This window comes from Triturus cristatus, chromosome 5_1 (genome assembly GCF_964204655.1).
Source record: "Triturus cristatus chromosome 5_1, aTriCri1.1, whole genome shotgun sequence".
Lineage (NCBI taxonomy): Eukaryota > Metazoa > Chordata > Amphibia > Caudata > Salamandridae > Triturus > Triturus cristatus.
In genome coordinates, this window is record NC_140587.1 from 445,340,947 (window position 1) to 445,359,900 (window position 18,954).

General features: G+C 47.8%; 1 protein-coding gene across 7 annotated transcripts in view; it reads right to left on the bottom strand.

Annotated features, from left to right (window-relative positions):
* The window catches only part of ESRP1 (epithelial splicing regulatory protein 1), a 365,555-nt gene that overhangs the window by 217,676 nt on the left and 128,925 nt on the right, over positions 1 to 18,954 (bottom strand). For all 7 annotated transcript variants that reach the window (XM_085605242.1, XM_085605240.1, XM_085605244.1 and 4 more), the window contains 2 exons: positions 13,040 to 13,138; positions 9,613 to 9,667 (listed from right to left, as the gene is read on the bottom strand). In XM_085605242.1, coding sequence (XP_085461368.1) covers positions 9,613 to 9,667; positions 13,040 to 13,138 — 154 coding nt within the window. The remainder of the gene's footprint in view (positions 1 to 9,612; positions 9,668 to 13,039; positions 13,139 to 18,954) is intronic.

Sequence of the window (18,954 nt, forward strand, 5' to 3'; positions counted from 1 at the left end):
ATACGTGTGCATCGTACTCGCTCGGTCGGACTGTAGGGGTCCGGCTCGGTCGTAAAACACTCCGGATCCGACTCGGTCGGAGTGCTTTCCAACCCGGATCGGAATCGGCCCCTTAATAGAGATAAATCAGAAGTGAAACCCCTGAATGTGCCAATCAGGATATATAAAATATTTAGGGATCGAATTTGTTTGCAATATTCTTGATACCCCGCATAACAACGAGAAGGTAACTTTAGAAAAAAAAAAAAAAAACACAAAACCTTTGGATTCTTGGTCACCGAAATTCATAACATGGTGGGGAAGGGTAACAACTATAAAAATGATGATCACACCTTTGGTCAATTATCTCATAAATATGCTACCTCTTCTGCTGATGGAGGACTTTCACCATAAACTAGACATCCTCCTTACAAAGTTTCTATGGCACGGCAAAAAAGCTCGAATCAGCATCAAAAAAATTGAGACTTGACAAATCCTTGGGTGGTGTAAATCAAGCGGATTTTAAATTGTAGCAGTCAGCGTTTCTTGCAAAGCAGGGATCTTATTGGATTTCGCCATCTCCTCATTCTACCCCAGTGTGGTTAGATGTAGAAAAATCCATTCTTGATAATCTCAATCCTCTGACATTACTTTTTTTTTTTTTTTTTTTTTTTTTTAAGTTTTCAAAACCTTTATTTGAGAGAGTACATCTACAATACAGCCTCACGCCTACAACCCCTCGGGCCGGCCACTGTCCATCACAATCCTTGCTATAATCTGTATGATACACAGCCACATATCCGACAGCCCGGAGGCCCGGTGGCGAGGAATAGTCCCTTTTCTTCCACCCCCTTTCAGATTCCGTGCACCCCGAGCGTATGTCCACCATGGTATGCCGATCGAGCAGCTCGCATGTCCATTCTATACAGAGTTGGCATAGTCCCTCACAGAGATATCGGAGCAGTAGTCCAGTGGCCCCCAGCAGGCCCCATCGTCACAGGTATGCTAGAGGTGCAACAGAGCCCTCCCCCGAGCCTAAGTGAGTACGCCCTGCGGCTTTAGATTCTTCCGCATCTTCTGCTCCGACGGCCCTTGCGAGGAGGCGCAGGGAAGGGCCTCTCCGCTCGCCATGTATCCACCATCACCACCATCTGCTCTACCTCCCATACCAGCCGGACCGGCAAGCTAGCATACCCTCTGTCCCGACAGCGTGGGGGGGGCCGCCCCCCCACCGTGTCTAGGGCATCTCCATACTGGCCAGCACTCCAAGCCATCTCCACAGCAGCGCCTTCCATCCATGGCCACATGGCCTGTCCTCACAAGCATAACCCACTCCCGCGGCGGTTGCCACACTCCCTGGCGCATCAGTCCATCGAATCCAGATCATACGACCGCCCCCCACCCTCATCAGTCCCCAGTCGCGCCTCCGCCCGCCCCCTGAGTTCCGTCCGGCCCGGTAGTGTCCTCTGCCCCTAAGTATGCTCTGAGCGGGTCCCAAATATCCTTGGCTCTACTACGCATTGGTTGTGTTTCCGCATAGACTAGGTTCTGTTCCTGACAGTGCAATAAGTCAGCAATCCACTCCTTAAACTTCGGGGCCCGGCCCCTCCCCCACCGACAAGCGACTCTCCGTTTCGCCATCAACAGGGCGATGTCCCCAAACTTCCGATGCGCCTTGGGTATCTTCATGGTGTAACCCAGCAGCATCATAAGCGGATCACATTCAACCGCGTCTCCAATCATGGTCGTCAGCGCCCCGTGGACTTGTGACCAGTAGTCCGCCACCATCGGACAGAGCCAGGCCAGATGCAAGAAGTCCGCCCCCTCCATGCGACATCGCTCACATCTGTCATCCTCTGCCAAACGAAACCGCAGCTTCCTCGCAGGCGTATAATACATGCGCTGCAGGAATTTATAATGAATCAGCCGTAGCCTGCAGCTGGCCGCTATCTGCGAGGTCATCCCGCAGCAGTACGCCCATTGGTTCTCCGTTATGACCCTTCCGAGATCTGCGCTCCACAGCCGGAGCGCTTTGCCGCCCCCGTCGCCACCATGCTCTCGAATACTGCGGTAGAGGCGGGAGACCAGATGTTTGCCATCTGCAGATGTGAGCGCCAGTTGTAGAGGCCCTACCACCTCAGGCTCCTCTGGGAAGCGTGGGAGAATAGCCCGCAGCCCCTGCCGTAGACGAAGATAATAAAAGATCTCCAGCGGGGTATGCTGAGCCTCCTGAAACCACTGCTCTCGCGTTTTAAACCGCCCGTCCAGGAAGAGATCCCCCCATGTCCTAATCCCCAATCCAGCGCACATCTCCTGGAACCCCTTCTCCCGCAACAGGGAGAGCTCCGGGTGATAGGCTAGGGGCAGTCTAGGTGCATATAAGAGGGGGAGCGCGACTTTGCGGAGAATCCGCTGCCATGCGTCTATCGTGCTTGTGATCGTCGCCGCCGGAGTGTCGAGCGCTCCAACCGGGCCGAAGATAATGCCCTTCAGTGGCAGCGGCCGAACTATCCAGTCCTCCACTGCCAGCTGCGGCATAAAGGGCGTGGGCGCAAACCAGTGGTATGCAAATTGGGCCTGAGCACTCATGTAGTATGCCAGAAAATCAGGGACATCAAACCCCCCTTTCTCATAAGGCTGAGTAATAACAGACCATGCTAATCTCGGCTGTTTTCCAGCCCAGAACAACCGTATCAGTTCCGTTCGGAGGGTACGGAAGAAAAAAGCGCCCGGATAGTAAGGGATATTCTGAAAGAGATATAAAAACCGGGGCAGCACTACCATTTTAATGAGTGAGGCTCTCCCAGCCATGGTGAACGGCAGGGAAATCCATCTCGTCACATCCTCCGTCAATTTCGCTACCGCCGTGCCATAATTGAGTCGCACAGTCTCTTCCCGAGTCTGAGAGATCTGTATCCCCAAATACCGCAAATCGGTATCGCACCAATCGAGTGGGTACTCCAGCGGGAAGCGACGTACTGCAGGGGTCAGGGGAAAGAACTGCGATTTCTGCCAATTAATTTGTACCCCGGAAATCCGACCGAATACCAAGAATTCCCGGAGCAATGGGTGAAGATGCATCTCCGGGTCCACCACATACAGTGTCAAATCATCAGCATATAATGACACGTCTATCTGACGTTGGACGCATTTGAAAGCGCTCGGCTTGTGCAATTGTCGAATCCGGCAGGCCAGTGGTTCGATCGCAATAGCGAATAACAGCGGGGACAATGGGCACCCCTGGCGCGTACCTCTGGTCAGGGAGATCGGGCGCGACATTTCACCGTTGATTAAGACCCTCGCTCTCGGGTCCGTATACAGCAAGCGCACCCAAGCAACAAAGATTTTCGGAAACCCCATTCGATATAGGATAGCAAATAGGTAATTCCACTCTACGGAGTCGAATGCTTTGGTAGCGTCGAGGAATACGGCTGCCACCGGCAACTCCGGCGCAATGGTATGCATTAGGGAGAAAAGAGTGCGCAAGTTATTGGCCGTGGAACGCCCCGGGATAAACCCGGATTGGTCCGGGAGGGCTATTGTGGGCATTAGGAGCGATAATCTGTTAGCGAGTACCTTCGCCAGTATTTTAGCATCGCAATTTAACAGCGATAGTGGCCTGTACGCACCGCAGTCGGCAGGGTCCTTGCCCGGCTTCAACAACGAGGTGATCAACACCTCTCTCATGGAGCCAGGCAATTTTCCCACTTCCAAAGATTCCTCGTAGACCTCCTTAAGCACGGGGGCCATAATATCCACGTAGCTTTTATAGAATTCCGCCGGCAGCCCATCCAGGCCCGACGCCTTTCCGTTGCTAAGAGACATAATGGCTTCCCTAATTTCGTCTAATTCGAACGGTGCCCCTAGGAACCGTCGGTGGTCATCACTCAACCAGCACAGGGCGATATCGTCGAGAAACCCCCCGAAGTCTACCTCGCCAACACTGCGCGCGGTATATAGATCCTTGTAGTGTGCAGTGAATTGCTCCAAGATTCCATGGGTATCTCGACTAGTACCCCCCTCCGACGTGCACAGCTCCAGTATGTGGGTGTTGTAGCGCGGCGGCCGAATGAGTTCCGCCAGCGTGCGTCCAGGCCGCTCCCCTTCGCAATACCTGCGAGCCTGCCAATATTTGCCACAGAACCGGGCCTCCCTTTCCGCCTCTTTTTCGTACTGCGTAAGACGTTCCCTAAATTCTGCTTGGAGGGGGCCCCTCTGTCCCTGACTCATCCTAGACTCCAACCCTTTAAGTTCCCCTTCCAGTTTCGCGAGCGTTTGTCGTAAGTTTTTCAAGACTCCAAAGCTTTTCGCCATGTAGTAGCCACGAACCGTCACTTTGAATGCCTCCCAAATGCTTTCTACGCTGTCTACCGAGTCTTTATTGCGGGGAAAGAACTCCGCAATTTCCTCCCCCAGCTCAGTTTGAAATAGCGGGTCCATAAGGGCCGTGGGCTGCAGCCGCCATCTTGCGGGCGCTACACCATATCCCGGAAGCGCTATCTGGGCCAGTACCGGGCAATGATCTGAGTATGTCCTTGGTAGATGCACAACCTTCCCCAGATCCACCGCTATGCCCCGAGACAAGAAACAATAATCCAGTCTAGCCCAGGAGTTGGCAAAAGCCGTGAAATGCGTACCCTCCCGCAATCCACCGTGTACGAAGCGCCAGCTGTCTATGAAGTGGCCTTCCTCCAAGATACCCGCCAGCGCCTCCCTCGCTTTCTTATTGTAGTGAACACCACTATCCGACCTGTCCATGCCAGGGGACAGAGCCACATTAAAATCACCTCCCCATAAGACATGCATAGAGCCTATGTGGAGCATCTGTCCCCACAGGTGCGTGAAAAACCCTGGCGAGTCAACATTGGGGCCGTAGCAGTTCACGATCGTGATGGTGTCAGTGCCCAGCCTCCCCCAAAGCAGCACATATCTACCCTCCGCATCCACACGCTCACCAAGCTTCACAAACGGCACAGTCCTCTTGATCCATATCGCTACCCCCCTAGCATACCCTGAGTAGGACGAAAAACTGCGTACCCCCGCCCATCTACCAGCCAGCGCATAGTGCGCTCGGGGGGCAAGATGTGTCTCCTGTAACAATGCTATCTGTACATGGTGCTGGTCTAGGTACGCCAACACCTTCCTGCATTTTCTAGCGTCGTTTAGGCCCCGAACATTCCACGACAGCACCGTAATCCGTTCTCTCCTGGGCGTCTCAGTCATTATTCGGCCCACCCCCGTTTCCCCAGCGGCATCCCATCTCCCAGTCTCTCACCTTCACATACAGTCCTACGGCCAGCCGATCACACCTCCGCAGCAACGGCAGGAGCTCCAAGAGAGGCTGTAGCACAGTCAACTTCAATCTCTCCATCTCAAGTACTCTCCACAAACAACATAAACCCGCCATCCCCAACGCTCCCTCCCCCAACCCGAAACTCCGAACTCCCCTCTTCCCAACAACCCCCCCCTCCTTACCCCCCACCCACTGAAGCAAACCCCAATCTGCCAGCCATGTTCCCTCCCCGTCCCTCCCCCAACCACCCCTCGAATATGGGCGAAAAAAATCCCCAGAGCTCCCCATAAGTTCTCGGGTATTTCCCTTCGGGGAGTTCGCCTAGGTGGCTTCACTACTTCCCCCTCATTCTCCCCGGTCGCCCACCAATGTGGCAGCCGAGCACGAGGTCCGAGAGGGGGTGTCCGGCATTAGAAACTTTGGCAACCCCAGCATGTTATCCCCACCTCCCCGCAATCCACAACGTAAGGCGTAATCCCTTTCAGTATTATCCCCAAATAGCTCGTGCTAGAGCAAACATTTACAGTCCTTCCATGGTCCCCCCAATGTCCTCACGCCCCGCAGCCCCGGGGAGGGCCGCCGAGCCCCAGTCCAAAGGTGTGCCGTCTCCGATTGCGGCAGCAGTGTACTTATTCAACCCCAGGGGGATAGTGGTGAATGTTCATCCGCACTACTTACAGTTCGCCGTCCGGTCCCTCTCCGGGCCGCCGTTCCTGCTCATCGTCCACCTCTGCCCCCGAGTTGCGGGAGCGTTTGTAGTGTTTGAGGAAGTCCTCCACCTGCTGCGGATTAGTGAAGAACCGCTGACGGCCCTGGTACGTGATCCGTAGTTTCGCCGGGTAGAGCAGTGCATAGTCCAGTTGCAATGTCCGCAGCTTAGCTTTCACCGCCATAAATTTTCTGCGCTCCTCCTGGACCATTGGCGTGAAATCCGGAAACAATGTGAACGCGTTGCCCTCATACGAGAGAGACCGGGTGCTCCTCGCCGCTCGCAGGGCTGCGTCCCGATCTCGGTAGTTTAGTAACCGGGCAATGATGGGCCTTGGAGTCGCCCCTGGTTTCGGTCTGGGGGCCAGGGAGCGGTGCGCTCGCTCCACAATAAAATGAGGGGAGAACACGTCAGTGCCAATCGCTGTGCGGAGCATCCGTTCCACATATTCCTCCATTTTGCCTACGTTGGTCGTCTCCGGTATCCCTAGGATGCGAACGTTATTGCGCCGACTTCTCACCTCCAAATCCTCGTTCTTGGACGCTATGATACGCAATAAGTTATCCATCCTGGTAAGCTGTGAGGTGTGCTGCGTGACCGTGTCCTCCGCGTCTGAGATCCGTTGTTCCGCACCCTTTATCCTTTCTTCATGCGCATCCAGCTTATGCACCACAGCGTCCATTCTCGAAGAGATCCTGTCCACTTTGTCTGCAATCGTCGCGAATCCCTGGCGCATCTCGCGCAGCATCTCCCGCATGTCCGACGAGGCAGCCGAGGAATCCACCGCAGCTCCACTCACCGCAGCCGGGGCCTGCACCACCTCCGATGATTTGGTCGCTTTCTTACTGGTGTCGAAAGACAGCTTGGGCTGTCGCGCGTCCGGCTTGCCCATCGCGATCTTCTGGCAGGTCAGGCCGCTCCTTCGGCCCGTTCACAGGCCCCTCCGCAGCGAGCCTGGGCGCACGTTGTTCAGAGGACTCGTGAGAGGGGTAGGGATGACCCCTCGTCTTGCTCTCGCTGACAAAAGCGCCTCCGCCTAGGCCGGTCCGGCCGCCGTCTTCTGCTGGTGCGGTTGTCGCCGCTCCCAAGGGGGGGGGATATGGGCCGCCTCTGCTGCCGCTCCCCCAGCACCAATAGACCGCTGGCGTGCAGTGTCAGTCGGGGGGACCCGTCATGCAGGCCCCCTGTCTCAGCGCGCAGCGCCTCCTCGTCGATGGGCCAGCCTGATCAAATACGGCGGCCAGGTCCACCCTGCGAGCCCCTCCCGGACACCAATCTCGTGCTCCCTGTCAGCCTCCGCAGCTCTGCCTTAGGAGTAGGTCGCAGTAGGGCCCCTCACGGCCTGCCCGGCCCCGTCGCCAGCGTCCGCGGCTCCCCCGCCGCTCCGGTGGGGCGGGAGGGGGGGGGGGAACAAGGCCTCCGGTCTGCGATTCCGGGGGGGGGGGGCCCGCTCCGGCCTCTTCCGCTGCTTCGGCAGCCGATCTCTGCTTCGCGCCACTTTTAGCCGGCAGCGGCCCACGGCAGGCAGCGCAGCCTCGGCCTCACGTAGCAGATGTCTCCCAGCGGGCCGGTACCCGTCCCCCAGCCGCAGCAGGCGCCGGAGGTTCCGAGGCGCCTATCTCCCTCGCGGTAGTAGCGAGCGGGACCGGACTTGGACAGTCCACGCCGGACCTCTCAAGGACGCAATTGGTGGGGTTTCAGCCTTCTGGGTCGCCAATTAAGGAGATCTGTCAGGATAAATGTCGCCGGACTGCGGGAGCCTTACACGAAGGCGACCATTCGCTAGCGCGCCACCTAGCGTCCCTCAATCCTCTGACATTACTTACCTCTAACCAGCTTTACCCAAACAGATCTAAATCCATTTTCAAAAATACAAAACTGGCACTTCTGATGATAGGTAAGAAATTAGATGCAAGTATTAGGGGTTCGAAGATGGAGTCTCTCTGGCTTAATCGTAGAGTATTATACAAAGGGAAATGTTCAAATATTGAGGATTGGATCAAGCAGGGTATCTTCTTCCCTTATCAGATGGAGTGCTCTTTGTATCCTGTGACGTTTGTAGATCTTCAAACCAGTTAGACAACATCGAATTTTAAAGTAAGAGCGGCAATAACTAATGCCAAATTCCATAATGTGCCCCCATCCTTATCCATGTTTGTAACACAGATCAACAAATTAGGCCACCAAGTATCACATATCTACAAACTTCTTCACCCTAAATCCTCTAAACTCAATGATAAACTTGTCACTTTTTGGTATTCGCACTCTATTGACCCAATACCTCACTGTTCATGACCACAAGTGTGGAATCGGATAACAAGCAACAAAATATCCCCAGTATTGTCTCAAACTAAATATTGGTTTTTGCACAAGGCATTTTGGACCCCAGCCCGACTACATTCTCTAGGTATTTGCGAGGACTCATTGTGTTGGAATTGTAAAGAGGAAACTGGTGACCTAGCCCATCTTATTCTACATTGTAAAACTGTGTCGTCCTTTTGGGACAAGGTTTTTGCTTTTCTTTCCAAATTATTCAAATGTGAGCTAAAAAGAGAATTTTCCACACTAACTACTGTTTTTTTACTGGCAGATTCGTGTTCTGATACAGATAAAGCCCTTTTGGACCTCTTACTTACGTCAGGAGTGAAGATGGTACTTAATAATTGGAAAGACACTCACAAGGTTTCATATAAAGGATGGATGAGCTGTGTTACTCATCTTAGGGGTGCAGACAATATTGCACTACAGAGCTCTCCATGGAAATCTTCGTTTAGATCATTGTAGAACTCCCTGGACATTGACTTTAATATGCACAAACCTTCGTGAACATGCATACTTTGGTTGTATTCTCTATAATGTTACATTTATAATATTTGATGCTATGTATGTCTGTATTTTTTTTCTTTGTATTTACAGTGAACTTTTCAACATTTCTTTATTAATACTATCAGTTCCTTAATATAGGTGTATCATACTCTTTTTTTTATATAGTTGTCTTCTCTTTTCCTTTCTTTTCCTTCCCCTTTCTTCTTTTGATTTCTTTCTTTTTTCCATTTTCTTATCTTTAGTATCTTGGTTTACAATATTGATTTTAGTAGATTGCAAATTTTACATGGTGTTATTTTGTAACTTTAGCTTAAATATTCAGTTTGCGCATCACTCCAAACTTCTCATTTTGGTTCTTTTTTTCTGTATATTGTTGAAAATCTTAAATAAACCATTTGGGGAAAAAAAATATTACTCATGTAAAAAAAACAAAAAACGACCACACATTTGATAAACAGGAGGGTTATTCTGCTCTTAAGACACTGTTAATGGCCGTGATATAGGTTCCGGAGATGCTCTCTGGGTCTGTGAACGCTCTGCATATATGAACCATCTTTGGAATAGACTGGATTCCTCGCCAAACCATGCAGCTGCTATTGTATTAGTGGGTCTGTCTTGTTATGCCCCTCGTTTTCAAGAAAGCACATCACAAGTTCGGAAATTCTGAGTCTTTGCCAGTCCAACAAACAGACTTGCAAACTGCTGGGTGGTCAGTGGGACAGTTTGAAGAACCTGCTGAGCAACATTATTTTCAAACTTCTTTGGAACTTTCACAGACACGCAGAAAACCAGTAGCTTAACTTACCAGGTACCAGCTTCAAATTTGTACTGTACTCTTTCCGGATTGGAAAACCTGTGATCTAAAAAAAAAAACCACACATATATTATCGCTTTGAAGAAAAAAAAAGCTAGCGCAGGCAAACGCAAAAAATGTCAGAATATCCTGTCATTACATCATGACATTTCCTCTAAATCCCCAGGCCGTGCAGCAGGAGCCTTCTCGCCAGAGGCAGAAAAGAAGGCTGTGTCTAGTAGAAGCAGGCAGGGTTACACAGGCTCATGCCACAGTGACTGACTGCAGCCATTGTAATAATACATATTTATATAGAGTTATGTATTTGGCAGGGTTTTGCGTGCACGTAATGATCAATTTCATATTTCTGAATGAAGCAGGAGGGTGGTTTCGAAAGCATGCAACCTAGGAATGCAGTTTGACCGGAGGGTGAGCAAGCGGGCACTCAAAAAGCCGGTCTTGGTGTCTAGAGTTAACGCATAATGTACACGTTTACCATTGGGAAAAATGAACATCAATGTATTCTCACTATAGAAGTACCCACAATGGAGGCGTTCTGCGGAGGTGTGCGGCTGTCAGTCGGTTTACTATTTTAGGCTAATCAGGAACCATGGAACACAGTAGTTCTTCACCTGTGGTCCGCGGACTCCTGGGGTGCACCAAGCAAACTCAGGGGTCTGCGACGGTTTGAAAAATTAAGTAGCATTTAGAAGATTAATAAACGTTATATGTCTAAAAAAGCGAAAGGTAAAATTGAAAAATGTGTAAGCACTCTGTAAATGTGAAGGAAATTGAAACAAAGGCTAAAAATGGAGTTGGTGTCCATAGTTTGATTCGCTGGAGCAGCAGGTCCACAGAAAACAGAATCTGGTATGGAAGTTTGGTTGAAGCACTAGTATGCGTTGAAAAAAAAGTGCGTGCATGGATGGGAGGAAAAAGGATACAGTGATGTGCTACAGTCTAGCATATCATTCATCTTTTAGAAAGAAAACCAAATGTGGAAACGTTCCAACATTCCCATTAAAATGTTGATTTCTGTAACTTGTTTTTGTTGGTGAAATGAAAAAAATATTTCATGTGTATTTGTTTGATGTGTAGTTCTTTCAGCATTTTTATGCATTATTTTGAGGCTTAAATCATAAAATTGGTTAGGCAGGGCCCCCTAGCATCCTGTTGTGTCCAGTGGGAATCCACAGAAGTCAAAAGGTTAAGAACCGCAGGTCTACCAATATCTGCAATGGCCATCAATTACGTTCTGGATCCAATTCAATGTCTATTGTTTTGGTTATTAATTTCATGCCTGATCAATTCCCCATTTTCTTTCAGGACAGGTTTCCCTTGCAAAACCCAGTCAATCCAACATCAGTTCCTCTGGGGTACATCCTTCAGTCAAAAAACCGCTTAGTCCTTTGCAATATGTGGTCATGTCAACCTGGGTGGCAGATCTAATTCCATTCCTTGAGTCACGCAGAAAGTTAACATTCTCCATCAATCTAGTTTGTTTCACATGGCTGCTTATTTCTCTTAAGCTTCCTCCTATTTCTTGTTCAATTTCTTTTGTTTTCTCTGCCTTTGTAATACAAACAATACCTTATTTAAAGAGAAACTAGTTTTGTATGGCAAATATAGGATTATTATGACAAATATTCCGCCCTAGCCCTTGGATAACAAGAACCTCCTTGTGTATGTTCACACAGGCTCCGGGGTGCAGCCTTTCACAACAGGTCTTTCCAGTCCTTTGTTAAGCACACCCACAAGGTCAAGTCTTGAGAGCTAGCATCTGGTCAAATAAATATATGTTGCTGACGTCTCCAAAGAAAGCATATGTTGGTAGGTGAAGCAAGTGACCTGCAGGCTTCAAGGACAAAATACGCTACAGGGCAGGTCCTCTCCCTCTTAGCTTATATTCTCACTGCTTAGACAACACATGACATGGTCTAGCAGGACTGGGATGGTGCGACTCAGGAATCCCCAATCAACAACTGAGCAGTGAAAGGCACAGTTGGCTTTCCTCTAGCCCTCCCCCCCCCCCCCCTCCAAGCAACAGTCTGGAAGTCCATTTTCCCATCACATAAGCCTAAGACTAAAACTCCCCAGCATTTAACAATAGAACCATAACATTCGTTTTTAATTCTTGTTGGCCCATTTTACTGGTGGTGCCCACTGTTCCTTAAAAGACGACAAGGGTCATGGGCATTAGGACACATCTGCAGGAATGAGGCCCTTTACGGTGCACACTGTCACGCTGATCAAACTACCTTCTCTGGAGTAGCGTCTACAGCTTCCTAAACCTAAAACAACTGCCCTCCTTCCAATACAAATGCAATATGCGGGCGACAGGCGACATTGTCACTACAGTTCATTTTGTGAAGAGTTGGGCAGAAGGGACCAGCGTGGCGAGCACTCTACTAAGAGCGCAGGGCGGCAGAATGTCAGGGCATTCTGTGCCTCCGTACCCACAGTAACGTTGCATTACAAGATACACAGGGGTTAGCAGTGACAAAAGCAGAGCAGGTGTGGATGTAATTTTGTGTATTGTTGTAAGGGCAAGGTTTTGGGTATACGAAGGGTCGGATACAAATTCTGTCCAATAAGGGCACCACAGGCGTTCCAGCACATTAGGGGGGGGGGGGGGATAGTCTTTGTGCTGTTAACATAGTATGGTTATATATGTACTAGGACACAATGTATTGCTGGACGTACAGTGTGAAAGTGCAATACCCAAGAGCACTGCATACAAACGTGCAGGTGTATTGTAGTAACAGCACACAGAAGTAAAGTTTGGTGCGGGTAGTAAGGGGGTGGGCAGGTTTTCTGCATTACAAACTAAGTGTGGGTGGGGCCAGCCGTTATAGTAAGAGCAGTTTTTCATGTTTTACAAGCTCTCAATGCCTGCGCGGGAACAGAAGCATGCTTGCTGAGAGCATCCATCAGGTTTTAACTAGGCTGAAGTTAAAGATGAACAAGGCTTCTCTTCGCACTGGGGTAGAGTGTGTCTGGGGTAACAATCTCTTTTCAGCCATCTGATTGGTTTAAATTCTATCAATTCACAAGTATTACAGGTTATGTTCTTCTTAGGACTCCAAAGACCACACAAGATGTTGCTAATCTAGTTAGTGTTGTCGGACCACACAAACTAAGAGTTATTATATGATAAAGCGTGCAGGAGCTCTGCATTTGACCAACGGATCATCAAGGATCCCGATGGAGTGGATACAGCCCATGGGGTATGAGGGATTGGGATTGCAGGGGCCTGAACATGTGTGGGCCTGATTGCAGCACTGGCACAATGCAGGAGATGCGGTCTTTGCACAGAGCTGTTCTAGATGCATTATCTTTTAGACCATCACAGGTACACACTACACAGTCTCTGTAAATTATGAATTATACTAAACATCAAAGTATTTCAGTCAATGAGTAGATCTCAAACACAACTTACTATAAGGCTCAGAAATCAGTGTTAGGATAATATATCCCATATCTTCAACTTCTGAAGCTCCAGCTCGGTCCATTGAACTACGTTCGTCCAGATTTAAATCTGTGAACCTCAGTTAAGGATAAAAGTAAGTTTTCAATAGGAAACAAAAGCTACAACCAAGAACATGCATGAATCACTGCACAGCGCTAGAAAGATGTCCTTTCATCCACATCAAGGCACACCAGCGGATAGTCACTCAGTGTAATCCACGCACAGTGAAGAGCGTGGTGTATGCAACGCAGGACAAGAAAGCATATTTATCTCCAAAACAAATGGTCAGTAAGATGATTACTCAATATTCTGTCATGAAAACATACTCCCAGTGCTTCAACACCACCTTTTGTGCCGAAAGTGTTTTCCCTCCACCAAGCAATTTAATTAGTTTGCTTCATGGCCAACATCCAATTTCATTTGCACTTCCTATTTCAATTTTAAATGTATAATGATGAAAATAAAGCAATACATTTAAATTAAGTTAAAAGAATAGCACAATTGTAAGATTAAAATGTTCAGACACATTTCGCTTCGCTGGCCAGATCAGAATAGTGCAGGGAGAGCAGTTACACAGGGAAGGGACGGCGGCAAAAAAGAGATGAAATGAGCGCTACTTCACAGCACAGCACACTTCCACTCTAGGTGTATACTTCACTATTCGTACCCCATTAGAAATTCAAATAGTCAATCTGCATAACAGGCTACATTCTGTAGTTCAATTGCTGCTTCTGGCAGAAACACAAGGCAACATAATAAAGAAATTAAGAGGACAAGATTCAAAAAGCATTTTAGAATAGACTCTTCTCATGTTAGCCAAAGTCCTCCATCACTTGGTGCCTACGGGTATCTTCTCTTATTTTTCCCCTAGAATGAGAGTCTAAAACCTACGTAGAAAGCAAGTATTAAGACTTTGCGTTCACTTTGGTCACCATGAAGTACACTATCCTCGAGAGAATTTGCACCTTCACCTGGTTTTGAAATTTATTCAATTCAATTAGGAGCAATAACGTCTAAAGTACGTTTTCTACATATTGCAATATTGGTAAACCAATGAACTCCACGTGCCTTATGGATCTGCATTAGTCTTGAATATGTACTCAATATTTCTTACTGTCAACTGGTCTTTGACCACACGACACTTGCCACTTACAGGCTTCACAGATAACAAAGCTCTTAATAAATTAATGTACATAATTTAAGCTCTCACGATTGACAGATACAACATACAAGAATATTTAAATACTAATGTATGAAAGCCTGAATTCTAAAATTAGTTTGATGAGATCTTTTTTCTAAATTTCTTGTATATTTATATGTTTAGGAAAGGCTATAGTCATCATAAATACACAGAACGTTTTTAGGTCGAGCCTAGGCAGCACGCATGCGATGCTGCAAGACCTGCAGTAATCAGCATAAGGAGTGTAATCCCTCCTGCTTGCCATTGGTTCACACCGGTGTTGCTCTCATTTCCTGGATCATTATCGGTTGGCGTTCCAATAGGTCACTTACATTTTATAGCAAGCAGCACCAGCCAACTACAGTTTAGTTACGCGGTAGGTCTGTACCTGTTTTCCTTAGGGACTACTTTGTATACATTTTATTTTTAATTACCGTGGCGCATGCTTCATAGGCCGCCATGTGCCGGCTATGCGCATAAGTTTAATATGCACAGGTGCCAGCCACCATGCTCATAAGTTTAATATGTATGGATGCCGCTCTTCAAGTTGTAATTGCGAACAACAGAGGCAGCCCTAAAACCTGAACCAGGGGCTAAATAATACTGGAATCCAAACAATGGTTCAAGTAAACCACTTAGAATGAAAAAAGAATTTGGGGAATAAACCAAGGTGAAGAAAAAGAACATTAACATAATGGAAATTACAATGGAGAGGAGGTAAAGATGAAAAAGTAAGAAAAAATAGGAAGAAGAGGAAGTGCCAATCAGCTATTGGGTCACACAGTTGTTTGGATTCCAGTGCTCTTCAAATTGTAGCACGGCCTCCGCTTTTTACTTTTTTATTACCATATCGCAACATGGCTCTGCTGAGTCTTTTTACATTCTATAGTGATCAGACTCGCACATTAGCCTGAATGGACACCGCTTACCAACAATGCCAATACCACGCACACCATGCCGTTTAGCGTCCCTATAAAAACGTCCTCCTAACATCAATATTCAGGACGGGGAGGATGCCATAGGCAGAGCATGGCCCATTGATCAAGTAAGTGAACGCAAACTTATTTTCTAGAGAGTAAGTCGTGCTATTTTTAACAACATTGCAGCATTAGATAACTTCCGTCTTTCTTTAAATGAAGTGCTGCATTGGTAGACTACCCGCCGCTCCCCCGCGACCTACGAGGCTCTTTCACCAAACTTTCATTAGGATGTGCCCGCATTAGCTTTGAACTTATATTGTAGTGGTCGTCTCCACTGGAACAAAGGGCGTTTCCCTTTACTGTACGGACACAAATGTTTATCCTTAACACGATCGGCCTTTTACCATGCCGCTCTCCATTCTCGTGCGTTTGTTTATTTATATCAGTGCTGCACTATCACACCAAACCATGACGGCTTACGCGAACTGGACCCGAAGGTATCAGAGCACTTTACATGGCCTTCAGTTGCATTACAGATGGAAACATTCAGTTTACAGCCAGGGCCAACCCTGGAAATCGAGCCTGGTTCCCCAGCTTCAAGGAGCGCCGCTCTGACCGTTGGGCCAGGTACCATCTCTGCTCGCTCCTATCCTGTTCCTCCCACTTTCCTCCTCACATGGAACCATCTTTCTATGTCTGATTGGTCGGTTACTGACCTATTTGCACCCTATTTACCTATTTTATAAAATACAGAAATCAGGGCTTGGAAAACAACTTGCCTAATAAATATTAATTTGGCAGGATAAAATTTAACCCCCCCCCCCCCTCTAATTGATCAGTTACTGCCAGCAGCCAAATAATAAGGAAACTACTGTTTTGCTGTGCAATATTTCCGTTGTGCAGAACTTTGCACATCATGGTGCGTGTGGGAGCTTTACCCACAGCAGCGACAGACCAGAGTATAACCCCTCCTCGGCACGGGGGGGGGGTAGGGCCTAGGTGCCCTTGGAAGCCTCGCACCAATAGCTTCACTTTGTGAACACGCTTCTTTGTATGTGCGCTGGCTGTGCCCACAGACTGCTGCAAAAAGCTGGAGCCAGACAGCAAACAAAAAACCTGAACTGCAAACAGCACAGGCCACAGGGCTGGCCACTCCCTCCTGGGTGCGCGCCTCCCTGGAGTCTGCCAGCCAGGAGTTCAGCCTGGCACCAACTCCTTGGCAGAGCATCCCTCTGAGGGATTCACTATTTATACAGTGCCACCAGGACCAGTCATCCTTCACATTCCATGCCACACAACCCCCACTCCCCTGGGCATTCCCTCGGAGGTCTTCACTCCCAGTCCTGCACACTGCACGTATTGTCACAGCCGCTCTCTCTCCTGCTATGCTGCAATTCGAATGTCTTGTGTATTTAAATGCATACCCTGCCATAGAGTTTAGGATATCACAGGTGGGGACACAGAGCTACAGCACTTTCCTGTGGCCACAGTAGTAAGCACTATGCTACACCTCGAGGCAAAAAAGATGTGTGTGTGTGTGCATGCGTGTCTGTGTGCGCGTGTGTACTCCCAGCTGCACGTGCCTTTGCTTCTCTGTCCAATTGACCACATGATCCGAGTGCAGTGCTCTTGTTACTTGTTGCCACCAGGTGGGCCCCTGGTGTCTGTGGTTCTGTAACATCGGTTACGTGTTTGCCACTTCATGTTTGGTGGGAAGTAACTGTCTCTTGTAATAAGGAAATGTCAGTAATTACGAAGTACAGGCAGGGCTGGAACATTGCTGAAATGACGTCTTGCATTGTGCCTGGTGCCTCCTTCCGCTTGTGATGTTATAGCGGTGCATGCCAGAACTGTACCATTTGCAATACCAATAGCTCTAACTTAAACAAAGGCGAGACCGATTGCATTGCAAATGCTTGTTGAATTTAGTGTGGGTAGATGCTACTTTTCTGGTATTTTCTTCAAACAAAGGTACAGGACGCCCTGTGACGGGGGAACTGCCGTCATCCATCACTTCTCATGGCCAGCGGTTCAGGTTGGCAGACAGACATGATGAACAAGTCATGGGCCACAGATCCCAAAAAAATACGCACTCGCAAGGTAGTCACTAATAATCTAGAGACTGTAGTAGCACCAGAATTACCCAGACTGTAGGTAAATTCACCAAAGGGTGACTTACCTAATGGCTACACTATATATGCCAGGATTTTGCCATTTTTAATAGAGAAGTGGAAAACAAAATTATATTTCTGTTTATCATGTTGAATGTACACAGTAAAGTAATAATTGGAGAAACATGTACATACCAACTAATGGTGAAACGATGTCCTTGGTGGGCAAAGCATTACGAAGAACCATAATTAATTAACACCTCGTCTGGGGTAGTAAGTGCAATATAAATGCATTTACAATACAATGCCATTAATAATCCTGGCACAATATTACCCCCCATACCTGCTTTGCATGACTCTGGAAGACACAGATATGAGGTACATGAAGTATCATATCTATATACACAACTTATTCAGAGGTTTTCTTTCACCTCTTTTTGGGTAAAACTAAAAAATACACATATTCATATATATCAAAGAAATACCCTTTCAGGCATAGAGTGACGAATAAATTATGCAAAAAAGAAGCAGAGAACTCTGGGTAGTTCTCAAGTTTAGGTGGAAAGCAGCTCCTGTATGGAGCACTCTCAACACCAGCGACACCTCAAATGTCTGTTTTTCTATCAAACTCTTTAAGCATAGGATTAGCACAGTGCCATCCACGCCGAGATAGAATAGGACAAAGTCTTTTGCCATTTGTACAGCAAAGTCTTCAAGCATAGGACTAGCACAGTGCTGTCCTTGCCGAGCTGTAAAATGACAAAAGCCAGTTACCACTCCAGGCACAGTATTACAGCTTTGAATTGGTAAAATACCAATCAAGCCAACCTGAAATGAGTAAAAGCAACCCCTGACACAGTGTTTCGCTCTAATTAGAGCTCTTCAGAGAGGTATAGCTTTGTCCAGACACAAGGGAGCACCCAGTATAAGTCAAAGAAACACCCTTTCAGGCATAGAGTGACGAATAAATTATGCAAAAAAGAAGCAGAGTACTCTGGGTAGTTCTCAAGTTTAGGTGGAAAGCAGCTCCTGTATGGAGCACTCTCAACACCAGCGACACTCTAGATCTGCTCCCCTCAAATATCTCGGCGTGGATGGTACTGTGCTAATCCAATGCTTAAAGATTTTGATAGAAAAACAGACATTTGAGGTGAGCAGATCTAGAGTGTCGCTGGTGTTGAGAGTGCTCCATACAGGAGCTGCTTTCCACCTAAACTTGAGAACTACCCAGAGTTCTCTGCTTCTTTTTTGCATATTCATATATATGTTTGCTTTCATAATGAATAACCAGGAAGGATTTCAGCGGAGACGTTCACAGCCTGATTAAACTAGACTGAAATAACTATGTAGAGTAATAATGAGGGGGTATTTAGTACTGAATGGTCTCTACAAAAAAGGTTTTCATTTTCTGGAGAATTAAGAGGTGCTACATTGCTCATGTAAAAGCGAGTAATAAGCATGCCTGTTACCAGCATATGCCGAGGCCCTCATCATGAATGTACCTTCTCCTTTGATTCTCACCTGCAGTGGCCGAGGAGAGTCTCATATGTTTGGCCACTTACGCAGAATCCGGATGTGTCGTATATAGGGATATTTTACTGTGGCATTTTCAGTCTACTTCTTTACATTTCTTTAAAGCAAACGGCTCCGATGCTTTTCCCTGAAGTGCCCTGC